The sequence below is a fragment of the Mesocricetus auratus genome, unplaced genomic scaffold, assembly GCF_017639785.1.
Source record: "Mesocricetus auratus isolate SY011 unplaced genomic scaffold, BCM_Maur_2.0 Super-Scaffold_100023, whole genome shotgun sequence".
Classification (NCBI taxonomy): Eukaryota; Metazoa; Chordata; class Mammalia; order Rodentia; family Cricetidae; genus Mesocricetus; species Mesocricetus auratus.
In genome coordinates this window covers 1,796,430-1,811,662 of record NW_024429204.1, presented here as the reverse complement: position 1 = coordinate 1,811,662, position 15,233 = coordinate 1,796,430, and the positions used below count along the sequence as shown (strand labels likewise).

General features: G+C 42.3%; 1 protein-coding gene across 2 annotated transcripts in view; it reads left to right on the top strand.

The window, feature by feature from the left end:
- The window catches only part of Stk3 (serine/threonine kinase 3), a 178,417-nt gene that overhangs the window by 122,610 nt on the left and 40,574 nt on the right, over positions 1-15,233 (top strand). For both annotated transcript variants that reach the window (XM_040730373.1, XM_040730374.1), the window contains exon 10: positions 6,580-6,755. In XM_040730373.1, the coding sequence (XP_040586307.1) occupies positions 6,580-6,755 (176 nt within the window). The remainder of the gene's footprint in view (positions 1-6,579; positions 6,756-15,233) is intronic.

Below are 15,233 nucleotides of genomic sequence, written 5' to 3'. Positions count from 1 at the left end.
GTGCATTAGGATCAGGTAGAGATGAGTTTAGATCTCATAGTACTTACTTACGTTAACCTTTCATGACTGTGTATGTGTATCAGTTACTACATTCTGAGTTAAATAGTTTTAAGTGATGTATATTTAAAGATTTATTCTTATATACGTGTATATCTGATAGATGGACAGGGACACACACACACACACACAGTTTATCTAATTAGTGAAAGAAAGCACATGCAGTTCTGCTTTACCTTTGGGTAAAGGTTCATTCTTTAGAAAGATAGCATTGATTCAGAAAATGACGAAGAAGAGCAGCCTGAGCACTAGCTGGCTCTTCCCTAGCATCCTCCGTTGTGTCCATGCAGCACTGTAACAGGTGGCCTGGCTGAGCATCCCCTCCCCTCCCCTACCCCTTCCTCTCCCTCCCCTTTCCCTTCTCCTCCCTTTCCCTCCCTCCCCTCCCCCTCTCCTCCCCTTCCCTCTCCTCCTCTCCCTCCCTTTCCCTTCCCTTCCCTTCCTTTCTTGTCTTCCCCAGTTCTGAAATATCTGTCTTATAGAAAGGCCAGATGCAAAGGTATAAATACCTAGTGCTATTTAATGCTCAGGAAATGAATCCCCCCCCATAATTACAAAGTCTTGAGCCAAATAAATGAATCACTAAGAAGCGATTGACTGGGGCTGGGGAGATGGCTTTGTAAAGAGCATGGCTGTGTGAGCATGAGGACCTACTTTAAAAGCTGGGCATGGTGTTATGTACCTAGAATCCTAGCATGAGGGAGATGGGGACAGGGGTATCCTGTTGCTGACCAGCCATTCTATCCAGTCACTGACCTCTAGGCTCAGCAAGAAGCCCCGTCTCTTCTGTGTTAGTTGTGAGCCTACCCTTTAATGGCAAAGCCACCTCCCCAGCCCTAATCAATTGACCTGGACTCGACAGGGGCTCATAGAGGCTGAACCGACAACCAGGGAACTTTTGTGGGACTGATCTAGGCCCTGTGCACATACGTGACAGTTGTGTAGCTTGGTCTTCTTGTGGGGCCCCTGACAGTGGCAGCAGGGGCTGTCTCTGGCTCTGCTGCCTGCCTTGGGGACCCTCTTCTCCTACCAGGTTGCCTCATCCAGCCTTAATAGAAGAGGAAGTTCCTAGTCTCACTGAAAGTTGATATTCCATGGATGGTTGACTGGGAGGACAGGAGGGGAAACTGTGGTTGGCATATCAGAACAAAACAAAACAAAAGTAAATAAACACACAAAAAAATAAAAGAGCCCCTGTCTCAAAATTAAGGTGGGAAGTGATTGAAGGAAGACATCCACCTTTGGCTCCAGAAGTCCAATTTCCGGCATACACAGATGTTCAGGAAGGGCTGGGGAGGAAGGGAGGGAGGGGGAGGGGAGAGGGAGAGGAGGAGAGTAACTTTGAAGAAAAAACAAAAACAGTAACTATATGCTTCTTTAACTCAAGAGGTCAATTTTGCCAAGCAATGGCAGTAAATATGATAACATAACCCCCCTCTCATGCAGCTTATTGCAAATACCCAGAATATTTCCATTAGAAATCCCTCATTTTACTCTCTGGAGTTGGTAGGTACCCAGCTGTATGTGGTGTAGTTACAGTCGTCTGAAGCTCCCTGTGGGCGCTGGACATGTTCTGCTGCTCCCTGTGTGCCCTGGGCCTGGTGTGCCCTGGGCCTGGGGTGTCTGATGTAGCATGAGCTAGCTCAAATGGTTGCACAGTGTATCTGTTTTACTGCTGCAAAGCTAAACACAGACATGCTGGTCTTCCCTGGGCAGTGAGTATCTTCCGAGGCCTCCAGAGCAAGATCCCATGGACCCACGATTGCCATGTTTAGTACTCTTCTCTTTCTGTTTAACCGAAAGCTTGGTTTTCAATTTGTCTGTTTCCTCCGGTCACGCCCTCATTGGCAATAGAAAGCAGCTGGCCAGGGTTTTCAGCACAAGTGCTTCAAGCACACCCGGGTCGTCTTGACTGTTCCCAGACCCTCTGCTGGACAGTTGGGTTCTGCTGGCCTCTGAGCAGCTGTCCTGTCTGAACTTCTCACCTTCCTCTTAACTGGGCCCTGAACCTCCCCTGTGCTCCGTGGATCCTCTTTTATTTTAAAATACACTGTGGTAAAGTTAGGGAGAAATGGTGTTAGTAGCTTGTATCCCTTCCTGATTCTGTATGTGTTGCCTATATTCTTGGCAATCATTAATCAGATGAGCACTCACATTTTAAAATGCTTGTAGAAGCACAGTGAGGTAATACCCAAGGATACATGTTGACATGTACTATGCTGCATCTATGGGTTGTTACTTCATTTTTCATACTTGAGTATCTTTGTCACAGCGTTCTACGAAATTTAAAAAAGTCAAGTAAACTTCATTTTGTTAAATGATTTTTAAATTTCATGAAGATCTGTTTTCGTAGAAGACATATGCAAACTAGAACACTAATGAATAATTACGATGGGTTGACATATTTTACAAAATTATTTTCCACATAATTTAGTGTCCTTGTAAATGTTTAAAGGAATGATTGAGATAGAAAACAGCTTTCTCTTTAAAGTTTCACGGGCACAGAGGGAAATGAGTGGTGGTTATTTTTCCCTTTGTTGCTAATGGGTTTTTGGTTATATAAGCAAGCGTGTTGAAAGAATTGAGCCAAAATTGAGGAACTAAGTAATTTCAAATATTAAGTTTATTATTACAGTAAAGTGAATTTTAATAAGCTAGGGTCGGGATTTCTCCGCAGCTGGAGAACTTGATGTCAGTTTTCTGTGGTTACTCTCTCAGTGTTGTAAGACAGTGTTTACCATAGCAACCACAATCACACACAACTGTCTTCTTCATCCTCACTGCAAGCAAGAGGCATCACCCTCTGTGCCCCCGGAGACTCAGCTGTACACTGTGGCACATGTTTCGTGTTGTACAGTAAAACATTAACTAGGCCCTTGCAGCTACCACTCCCGTTAACTTCAAAACAAACCTAACTTATTTTCCTCTTTAGAATGTTGAAAAAAAAACTAATGGTTTTTGTGTATCACAAAGGCAGTCTAAATGTCAATAGTGAGTTATAAGGTAAGAATAAAAAATTATCTAGATATGCAAACACATGTATTTGATTAGAAATCTGATTATGAAGTCATCCAAAAAGAAAAATCTAATGGAGCAGACTGTCTTCTTTTGTTTTAGTTGGTGTTTTTTTTTTAGTATGAATGCTAATCTCTGACTTAGTGGATTATCATCCAGACTTTTTCTTAGAGAAATGGCTGGTATCGTTTATTTAATATGTGTGTTAAATATCTCTTAAGTTTTTGTCTGCACCATTTCTCTTCTTTAAGAAGTATTCTTGTATGTGTTTGATTTTCCTCACATGTGTGTATGTGCACTGTGTGTGCCTGCTGAGTGAGGAGGCCAGTAGATGACTCTGACTCTGGAGGCTCTAGAGCTAGGTTACTAATGGTTGAGACACCATATAAGTGCTGAGACTTCATTCCTCTGCAGTATCAGGAAATGCTGTTAACCACTGAGCCATCTCTCTCGCTCCATATTCCCTACTGGTTATGACATTTTTGCTTACAGAAGTTCTGTGGTCTCAGCTAAATACAATTTTGAAGGGACATTAGTGTTCAGCCACTTTCTTTTCTTTTTTTTTTTTTCTTTCTTTTTCTTCCCTTGTTTTGTTTTGTTTTTTTGAGACAGGGTTTCTCTGTGTAGCTTTGTAGACTAGGCTGGCCTCGAACTTGCAAAGATCCGCCTGCCTCTGCCTCCCAAGTGCTGGTATTAAAGGCGCTGGCCTCCTTTTTCTTTTAATTTATTCTTCTATACAATACATCCTGACCACAGCCTCCCCTCGATCCACTCCTTCCTCCCCCACAACACCTCCCGTCTCCCTCAGATCCACTCCTACTCCAGGGATATCAAGCAAACACAGTATTACAAGATGCAGTAAGACTAGGCACAAACGTTCATATCAAGACTGAACTAGGCAACCCAGTAAGAGGAAAAGGGTCCCCAGAGCAGGCAAAAGAGTCAGAGACATCCCACCCCCACTGTTAGGAGTCCCTCAAAAACCCCAAGATCACAACCACATCGTGTATACAGAAGACAGACCTAGGGCAGATTCATGCAGGCTCCGTGACAGCTGCTTCTGTCTCTGTGAGCCCCCATGAGGGAGCCCTGCCGAGTTGATTTGGTCAGTGGGCTGTGTTCTACTGGTACCCCGCCCCGTCTGACTCCTACAGTCTTCCTTGACCCTCTGCAGGCTTCCCCAGGCTCAGATGGGAGGGGCACAAACGGAGACCTCCATTTTAGCCTCTCTTTCCTCGTAATGTCTGACTTGGGCCTCTGCGCCCGCTGCCACCTGCCGCCAGAGGAAGCCACCCTGGTGACAGCTGGACAAGGTACCCATCTCTGAGTATAGTAGAATATCATCGGGAATCACTGATGTTTGTTTTTTTCGTCTTCACCAGTCATGTTAGGTGCTACTCCAGGTCCTTGGGCTAGCCAGCCTCCTGTCCCTGGCCATCCAGCGCGTGGGCTCCCTCTTGTGGTTGAACCAGACACTGATGGCCACTCCCACAGTTCTGTGCCCCTTGGCCCCCGCACATCTCGCAGGCAGGGCAGGTGGAAGTTTTGTGGCTGGATTGGTGTCCCTGGCTTCTCTTTCCATAGCCTGTACGGTACCTTCCCGCACCAAAGAGACTAGACCATAGCGGGGAAGGCTCCAAGCGGGTGTCAGCTTGACCTCTCTTTCTGGAAACCCTCATATTACTTCATTTAGAACCCTGACACCTGGGCACTCTGCCAGAGCAGTCTCATCCTGACGAGAAGGACGGGGCTGCAGACTAGAGAGAGCCCCTGACAGGGATGGTGGCTATGTGGCTGGAGACAGCTCTGAGGAGTTTCCTCCCCATTCAAATCCATACCTTTTCTATCTCTCGTTAGAAAACAAACAGGTTTCCAAGGGTTAATAGTAAAACACAGCGAAATAAAATATAGTAAGATAAAACAAAAACGATCACATTGGAGTTGGCCATTGTTACTCTTTTTTTTTTCTTAAGGTTAAAAATTCCTGACTCTTGAATTTATGACAGAAAGTAGACTCTGATTCATCCTCTGTTGGAGACTGACAGTAGACCTTTTAGCATTGCATTCTTTTGTTGGAAACAGTTCCATATCCCATTTTCAGCCAGCCGTGCTCCTTAGCTGCCAGCTTGACGCTGCGTGTCCTGTTGCAAGTTCGTCCTAACCCGGCCAGGTCCCTGTTATGACTGCTGTCTTAATTCCCAGCATTGCAAGTCTGCTCTGTCCCCATAGGGGAGGAGACAGGACGGGGATGAGCCTCAGGAACATGCCCCGTGAACAGACCGGGGCTGTTTCACCTCAGAAAAACAACCACCAGAGACAGAGCAGCCACCTTTGCCTTCTGGTGTCTCAGTGACAAGTCTGTGAAAGGAGCTTACTTGGAGCGTGAGCACCAGTGACAGGACAAGTTGAGTCTCATTACCCCCACCCCAGGAAGTTCTTCTCGCAAAGGAAGGTAGCTCACTTTCTAGCTGGCGGGTTAGATGAGAATGCCTTCTTGGTGGTCTCGGGGACAGTTTTTGAAGCTCTGGGACTTTAAGGAATCTAATTTGGAAACTACTGATCAAGACCTTAACCACACGATTTAAAAAAGAAAATTAGTCATTCCAAATGTTTATTTTTTACTATAATTGTTCAATATAAAAAGTAAGCCATCAAAGGATTCTGAGTAGCAGAATGACATGTTTGTTTGTATTTTGGAAGTCACTGTGTTGACATTGCAGTCAACATCGGGTTCCCAGAAACCAAGTCGTTCGGAGGCCACAGTGCTGTTGGTCCCCTTTCTTAGGGCATAGGCAAAAAATGCTTAGATATTGAAACACTTCTGTTGAAACCACTTTTGGATCAGTTTTGGGGAGAGGAGAGTCTGAATTGGTTCTCATCCTCCTTGCTATGAGGACTGAGTGGATAGTCTCAGCCTTGGCGGAGGTGGGGTGAGGGGAAGAGCCGCAGGTTTGGTGGGAACAGTCTTGCATTTCGCCTCCGAAGTTAACTGCTAGCTCAGATACACCTCCACTAAGTAGCACAATAACAAACAGTGGCTAACTTGTAAACGGAGCTGGAGACAGTTTGAGGTGAAGAGATGGCTTCCGGAGACCAAGACATAAATGAGACGGGCAAAGCCATAAGAGCTCAAGGGGCTGAGGAACTTACAAGGACTCAGTCAAATGAAGGGAACTTCATCAGTCCCTCAGTTTCTGAACCGCCTAAAGTCTGCCATTATAATCAGAACAGACATAAACATAAAAGAACAGAAATGTTTAAAGGTACTGTCCTCGAAACTGGTACTATTCATAATAGAATTGTGATAAAGATTCCATTAAAATAATGAAGTTTTTTATAGTCAAGAGTATTTGGGCTCTGTATGTAGTGTCTCATATTTATTTGGCCTGGGTCACTGCTATGAACTGTGTTTTACTATATGGCTCACTGCAAGTAATTCCCCCTCTAATATTGCCATACTTCTCTGAGTGTCACGCTTACACCCCCTTCTGTATCTGTCTGCCTAAGGAAATGCCACGTCACCCCAAGGACAAAGACCGTCTTTCATGGACTACTTTGATAAGCAGGGCTTCAAGAACAAGAGTCACGAAAACTGTAATCAGAATGTGCGTGAGTCCTGCCCCGTGTCACAAAGTGTTTTTCCTGAGGACTGGAGAGTCCCGCAAGATGGAGACTTTGACTTTGTAAGTACACTTTCTTTCTTCTTTCTACATCTTTTTCATCACATTGAGGGACATAGTTTATAAATACGAACCATGTGTCTGTAAGTCATAGACTGTATTAATTTATGACCTTGGCTATGGCTATAATTTAGCTTACTTATACAACTATACTAACAGCAAAATGTAGATGTTGCTAAATTAGTCACTTCAAATTTAGAGGAACATGTAGGTCCTCCAAAATACTATGCATGATAACCATTTCAGTTATATATATATTAAAAAACATGCAGAGTCAAATATACTCTGACATGACGTGCATGTGGACTCTTCCTCATGGCTACATGCTGAAAACTAACTCATGTGAGTGTTAACTCTGCTTGGTTTCCTCAATAAAACTGTGTCTGGTTAGCATGGAGCTGCAGGATAAAACTGTCTAGTTAAATGGCTTCAGTATAGGGCTGGGTGTTGGTGGTGCATGCCTTTAATCCCAGCACTCAGGAGGCAGAGACAGGAGGATTTCTGTCAGTTCAAGGCCAGCGTGGTCTACATAGAGAAACCCTATCCCAAAAAAAAAAAAAACCCAAAAAACAAAGAACAGCATGGCTTCAGTATAAAACTGTGTCTAGTTAACATGGCTTCAGTATAAAACTGTGTCTAGTTAACATGGAGCTTCAGGATGAAACTGTCTCTAGTTAACATGGCTTCAGTATAAAACTGTGTCTAGTTAACATGGCTTCAGTATGAAACTGTGTCTAGTTAACATGGCTTCAGTATGAAACTGTGTCTAGTTAACATGGCTTCAGTATAAACTGTCTCTAGTTAACATGGCTTCAGTATGAAACTGTGTCTAATTAACATGGCTTCAGTATGAAACTGTGTCTAGTTAACATGGCTTCAGTATAAACTGTGTCTAGTTAACATGGCTTCAGTATGAAACTGTCTCTAGTTAACATGGCTTCAGTATGAAACTGTGTCTAGTTAACATGGCTTCAGTATGAAACTGTGTCTAGTTAACATGGCTTCAGTATGAAACTGTCTCTAGTTAACATGGAGCTTCAGTATGAAACTGTGTCTAGTTAACATGGCTTCAGTATGAAACTGTCTCTAGTTAACATGGCTTCAGTATGAAACTGTGTTTAGTTAACATGGCTTCAGTATGAAACTGTGTCTAGTTAACATGGAGCTTCAGGATGAAACTGTCTCTAGTTAACATGGCTTCAGTATGAAACTGTGTCTAGTTAACATGGCTTCAGTATGAAACTGTCTCTAGTTAACATGGCTTCAGTATGAAACTGTGTCTAGTTAACATGGCTTCAGTATGAAACTGTGTCTAGTTAACATGGCTTCAGTATGAAACTGTGTCTAGTTAACATGGCTTCAGTATGAAACTGTCTCTAGTTAACATGGCTTCAGTATGAAACTGTGTCTAGTTAACATGGCTTCAGTATGAAACTGTGTCTAGTTAACATGGCTTCAGTATAAACTGTCTCTAGTTAACATGGCTTCAGTATGAAACTGTCTCTAGTTAACATGGAGCTTCAGTATGAAACTGTGTCTAGTTAACATGGCTTCAGTATGAAACTGTGTCTAGTTAACATGGCTTCAGTATGAAACTGTCTCTAGTTAACATGGCTTCAGTATGAAACTGTGTCTAGTTAACATGGCTTCAGTATGAAACTGTGTCTAGTTAACATGGGTTCAGTATGAAACTGTCTCTAGTTAACATGGAGCTTCAGTATGAAACTGTGTCTAGTTAACATGGCTTCAGTATGAAACTGTCTCTAGTTAACATGGCTTCAGTATGAAACTGTGTTTAGTTAACATGGGTTCAATATGAAACTGTGTCTAGTTAACATGGAGCTTCAGGATGAAACTGTCTCTAGTTAACATGGCTTCAGTATGAAACTGTGTCTAGTTAACATGGCTTCAGTATGAAACTGTGCCCTAGTGTGTGTTTTGTTTCATTTTCTTTATTTCTTCTATCTGGTTCATTATTATTTCTTTAAAGAATGCAAAGAATACATATAAATAATTTTAATGCATTTATTTAGAGAACTTGAAAAACTTTTAAGTTCTCATGATGAACTCTTTGATGGAAAAAATTTCAGTAAAACTTTTAATTACTTTGTTACTTTTGCGAAGTATTCTATAATAGCTATTTTCCAAATAAAATTTAATCATTTATAATACTTATTAGTAGACATGATATGTATAAGCAAATAAAACATAATAGAAACACATCTTAAAAATTTAAATAGTATTAACCCACTTTTTAGATGTCATGATAAGTGATTTGGGATTATAATTATTTTAAAGTAGTGACTTTAAAATCACCTTTATTTTTGTGTATATATGTATGTGTGTATTTGTGTGTATCTTATGTATATGTGTGTGGTGATATTTATGATTTATTAAAGCATGCCTGAGGTTTTAGAAAACAAAGCCATCCTCAAGCTATAGAGATCAGGTGGTGGTGGTGCACACCTTTAATCCCACTCACTTGGGAGGTAGAGATAGACAGATCTCTGCTAGTTCAAAGCACAAGGCACACCGAGCTACATGAAACTGATCCAGTCCTAAAGAGAAACAGCTCACACAAAGGTGGTCTCAGCACTTGGGATCACACGCCTTTAGTCCTAGGACTCCACAGAGGTATTTAAGACAGGAACAGGGAGGGTATCGGGGCTGGCGTTCATTCTCCAGCCACACTGAGGATAGGAAGGCATAGAGTCTCTAGCTACCTTGAGGAGAGAATGGCAGTCTGAGTGAATCTGAGGAGCAGTGAAGTCAGGAGCAGTCTGAGGATCGCCCCTTTAATCTGAGCCGAGGTAGAGGTAAGAGCTAGTGGCTGGCTACTTTGCTTTTCTGATCTTCAGCCTGAAACTTGAATCCCAGTATCAGTCTCTGGGTCTTTTGTTTTTTTGTGCTACGTATGTGTGTATGTATGGGTTGTGTGTGTTTAGAAACCAGAAGGCAGAAATTGGTCCTCACTTCCCACGGTGTGATTTCTGGGTTCTGTGCTTGGGCCACTGGGTGTGGGGTCACATGTCTTTGCGCACTGAACCGTTTTGCTGGCCTGGATTATAAATATTTTTAAGTTTGAATGCTTTTCTCATTAATGTCTTCAATACTTAAAATCTTTTCATAATGAGGCATTAAGATTTAAAAATCTCTCCTCAGTAAATTTAGTAATAACTACTAGTAAATGTTAGCACTGTGTTCTATGGGTTAGCGTGAAAACAATCGCAGTATCTATTTACCATTTTTTTCAATATTGAAGAACTTAGAAAAACAAAAGCTGTATTTCTTTTGTTCTGATAAGGTTTCATTTTAAGCCATCTACTTCAAAAATACATAAATTATTTAGAATCCTGACATTCTAGCTGTAAATCATTCATGAGTTTAATGAATAATGTAGAATATTTAGCATCAAAAAATTTCTGTCTTGTTTCAGAATAAATCTTAACCTCTTGGGTGATTTAAAATGAGCATACAATGGGTGGTGGATAAAACACCACAGATGAGAAATAGTGAGTTAGATGGATTAACTTTGATTCAGTAGTCTTTGGAACTATCCTCCAACTTAATGGCTTTAAGTGCTTTAAGATCACATTTATTTTGTATGTTTGAGTGTTTGTGTGGGCACGCATGTGCCACAGCACATATTCTATATCAGAGGACAGTCTACAATAGTCAGCTCCCTTTTCCTTTTATTTGCTCATCATTTTGTAGAATAGCAGTGTGTCTGGTTTCATTAAGTGGCCTATCTGTGGTTCTCACCTAGGGTTTCTCAAGTGGCTTCAGGAATTTATCATCATGACCAGGGCAAGCCGAATGGCCTCTGAGTTTATCTGTTTAGATTTCTGACAGACGTGTTAGGTGTGACTACGATTCCATGATTCCGTCCAATGCCCTTAGGCAGGCAGGTTCCCCATATACTACCCCTTGAGGGTTTGTGCAGCCGTGGAAGCCTTAGAACGCCGTGTGATCACAAGTTGTGAGCCTCTTAACCGCGACCCAGAATCCACGCTGTCCATTTAGATAACACCAGAAACAGGGAGCCTGAGACTAAAAAGCAGAAGGAAACAGTGGCGGAGCCCCCACAGTCTCCCTTCCAGTGGTCTCCGGTGAGCTAAGACCCTGCTGCTGGGCCACTCACACCTCGAATGTTCTGTCACTGCCCAGTAGTGCCACCACTTAACAGTGATGAATGTCATCATTGGAGGACAGTCAACGTCCAAAATATAGCCAAGGTAGGTAATTATTTTGACAGACGGTTGGTTCTGGGAATGCTGGATATGCCTAAGAATAAAGCCTGGCACTTGCCTTGTTCTGTGTTCAAAAAGTTAAGCCAAGTCAATCAAAGGTATAAATCTAGGAACTGGAGAAGCAGGGAGATTGCTGACGCTAGGTTCCTTCCTTTTTTTCCGGATATGACAGCAAAAGAACAAGCAATAGAGCAGTAAGTAAACCAGACTACATCAAACCTAACGACATGTGCGTTGAAGGATGCTAGCACTGCAGTGAAGACTAGCCCACGGCATTGGGAAAACAGTTTAAGTTACCTATTTGGTGATGGGTTGATATCTAAAGTGTTTAATGAACAATTAAACAGCGTCGGGTGAACAAAGGAGCTAAACAGCAATTTCTCCAATGAAGTACTGACAAATACACTAACAGGCGCTCAGTGTCACCAGCCATTAGAGAGATTAAACGTAAAGACAAAGTGAACCTTAAAACCCCTTTAACAACAGTGAAGCAAAACCCTCAACACAGAACTTGTAGTGGTGCGTGCGTGTGCGTGTGAGTGTGCGTGTGCGTGTGCATGTGTGTATTCTTCCCCTTCTGCCTAAGACCAACTACAGAAAACAACCAAGTTTTGATGAGGTTCAGTTAGGATATTATAAAGTAAATGGGTGAAAAATATTGGTGGCTTTATTTTCTATTCATGTTTTTCCTGCTGATTTATTAAAATTCAAACCTTGGACATTTACCTTTCCTCACTCTTACAGATCTCTGACTTTACATCTCCCTTATGTTGTTTATCCTGCTACACATATTGTACTGTTTGAGTCACTTTAATAGAACTTTCTTATGATTAAGAGTGTTGTGTAGGAGTGACTGATAGGGAAAGACAAGAAAGTAAGTTATGAGGTGTGGACTTGGAATACAATAGTAATTAAGTATAACAGAAATAAAGTAGCATGCATCAGTGTAGGAGACATGAGGGAAGGTGATTCAGCAGGAACTATTGGCCTACTAGATCGATGAATGGTATTTTGGTGAGAGTAGAAAATGGTAAGATTCAAGGCTGGAGGAGCATCTTCAGCCATACAGACTTCAGGAGTCACAAAACTAGAGCCTGTTTTTGCAGAATAATTTCTCCACTCACTTGCATAGACTGCGTAGCCTTGAAGAGGAAAGAGAGTGGCCGCGACAGTCTGCCCTCCACAGCCTTTGCCGCACCTGTCACCTGGACCCACTCCACCCTCTCGTCACTTTGAGGAATGGAAAATACCCGTGGGAGCCGCAGAAGAGTACATAAGTGGGTCTCCTGGACATCTTTAAGAACCACAGTGAATTTGGTGGAGGACAAAGCGTGACAAAGAGTCCTCTCTCTATGGGGTGACTCACTGCAGTGTGAAGTGTGTCTTCTCTGTGGGGTGACTCACTGCAGTGTGAAGTGTGTCCTCTCTCTCTATGGGGTGACTCACTGCAGTGTGAAGTGTGTCCTCTCTCTCTGGGGTGACTCACTGCAGTGTGAAGTGTGTCCTCTCTGTATGAATGACTCCCTGCAGTGTGAAGTGTGTCCTCTCTCTCTCTGTGGGTGACTCCCTGCAGTGTGAAGTGTGCTCTCTCTCTATGGGTGACTCACTGCAGTGTGAAGTGTGTCCTCTCTCTATGGGTGACTCACTGCAGTGTGAAGTGTGTCTTCTCTGTGGGGTGACTCACTGCAGTGTGAAGTGTGTCCTCTCTCTCTATGGGGTGACTCACTGCAGTGTGAATTGTGTCCTCTCTGTATGAATGACTCCCTGCAGTGTGAAGTGTGCTCTCTCTCTATGGTGTATCTTAAGGCTGCTTTCCAACAGAGAACTGAATTGTGTGGATTCCTCGGTCTGCTTGATAGAAGTTGCCTTAAACAAGCCAAAGTTGTTTTGTCCGTTTTTTTTCAAGACATGGAAGTTGTCCTCGACCTTTTCAAGAAATGGAAGAATACCTAACAATCTTGATATTCAGAGCAGATTCCTGAAGGGTGGGGCTTGTTCTCAGAGGCACCTGCTGCCCATATGTTCTAGGACTAGGATGCTTTTTTTAAATCTTAAAGTCTATATGCAATATAATTTGTGTATTTTCTTTTAAATTTTTAGCATTTATCTTTTGGATTTTTTTGTGAACTGTTTCATTATATTCTTGGTTGTAACAAGATAGCAACAGAATTTATGGCATGACCAATTGGAAAGTTACCATATAAAGATAGGAGATAAAATATATTTGGGCTAGTTAGCTCATTACTATAACTCTGTTAAAAGGGAGCAGGGGCTCTGGAGTGTGTCCATGGAGATGCCCAAAACATATACACAAGGCAGATCTGCTTATTCTAGCTCCAGTCTGATGTTTGGGGTTTGTTCGAATTATTTCCAAAACATCCTTAGCATCCAGATTGTTTGAATAGAGTGCATGTAGATCTTGTTTTTCAAAAGTTACAGAATCACATTTAAATAGACATATTTTTGGTAATGTAAAGACTTTGGAATAAGAGCAAATATTTAGAAGCCATCTGTTAGTCCTTGTGTTTTTAAAGGAAGAAATTGGGTTGAAAATAATTACTAGTGTAAGTGGAATTAGGCAAGTCGACTAGTTTTTGGTTTTAGCACAACTGATTGTAAGTTATCATTTCCTGATTACTAAGATTCTTAAATATTTACTTGGTTTGTGAGGTTCTTTTGAGCTAAGGCCTCTAAGAACCCTTCAGGGCAGCACTACAGGACTAAAAACTGCAGTAATTGTGGCAGAAAACAAGTAAACCCTCTCCTCTGAGTGTAAACTGGCCTAGGCCTTCTGTAGTCCTGCCTCTGAGTCCCAGATTTGCAAGTCAGTTTGGTTATAGCTGTGGGTCGCAACCCCTTTGCCAAACCTCTGTCTCCAAAAAATGTTTAACATTGCTATTCATAACAGTAGCAAAATTACAGTTATGAAGTAGCAACGAAGATAGTTTTATGGTTGTGGGTCACCACAGCATGAGGAACTGTATTAAAGGTCACAACATTAGGAAGGTTGAGAACCACTGGGTTATAGGAAAACCAAACTAATTAAGTCATTTCTGAAAAATGCAGAAAATGGCAAACAAAGAATGAGCCCTACAGTTTCCCTGGGCTGTTAAAGCATCTTCTTGTGTTCTGGGAGGGTCCTTCACCTTTTCCATTGTCAGCAGTTGTGAGATGGTGGTTAAGAGACATCTGTGGGCATCAGAAGTCCCTGAGAAACCAGTAGCAGAGCGCACCTTGTGGAAAGTCAGAGAGAAAACCTGAGCCAGCCCTCAGGCAGGCTTTTACACTCTGCTTTCTCTGAGGAAGTGTAGATGCTTCTTCACTTTTTAAAGAGAGTGTGGCTAAAAACTTTTCTTACGCTGGAAGAACTGTCCTCTTCAGTTCTTCTGTGGATGGACTGAGGAAGTCATTTTCATTGGGTGTTTAAGCACATTGTCATCAATTAGCTTTGCATTAATTAAATAATTATTGCCAACTATTTCCAGATGTGTGCAAGAGTATTAGCAGAGTATGAAAAGATAGCTGTGGGTGCTTTAGATTTATTTTTATGGGGTACAGAAGAAATAAACTCATAAAGTCCCCGGTGTTGGGCGAGTGGCCTGGGTGAGTTTATGATTACAGGTGTGCGTGTGGCATGGGCTCCGTGGATGTGGCACAGTGTGCTTTCACTCCCCACGCGTCCCTTGGAGAGCCAACAGGAAATTAAAATTAACGAGAAGCCTGCACTTCAGAATGCCTGCAGAATTCTTGCCTATTCTTTGCCAGCTCACGAAACTGTGTTGGCAATCGTGTCCAACAGATGGAGTGGTGTGCGCAGGACCGTGTCACGTGATTGTCTCACACTGTGGGACCTGAGCAAGGTTCCAACTGGACATCTAAGACATTTAAGAGAGTCGCAGTCTGCTTTGAAAAGAAAAGTAGCCTCCACTCAAAGATAAGTGTTCATGTGCCAGAGACAATAGTGAGAGTAGCAGGCAGCAGAGCTGGAGGCTGGTGACTCCGTGGGAGTTAAAGGTGACACGTTCGGTTTCTCGGGTGTAATTTAAACCGTTTAGCCACCTAAGGGAAAGTTTCTGCTTTCTTAGTTCTAAATGCAGGATTGGAAGCACAGTTTCTGAAATCTCTATTTGATAGTTGTGTTTAGGCACAATCAACTGAGACATCAAGCTGACTCTGCGTATGTAGGTAATTAATCCTTAAGTTAAAAGTCAATATGGCATCATTTCCTTTA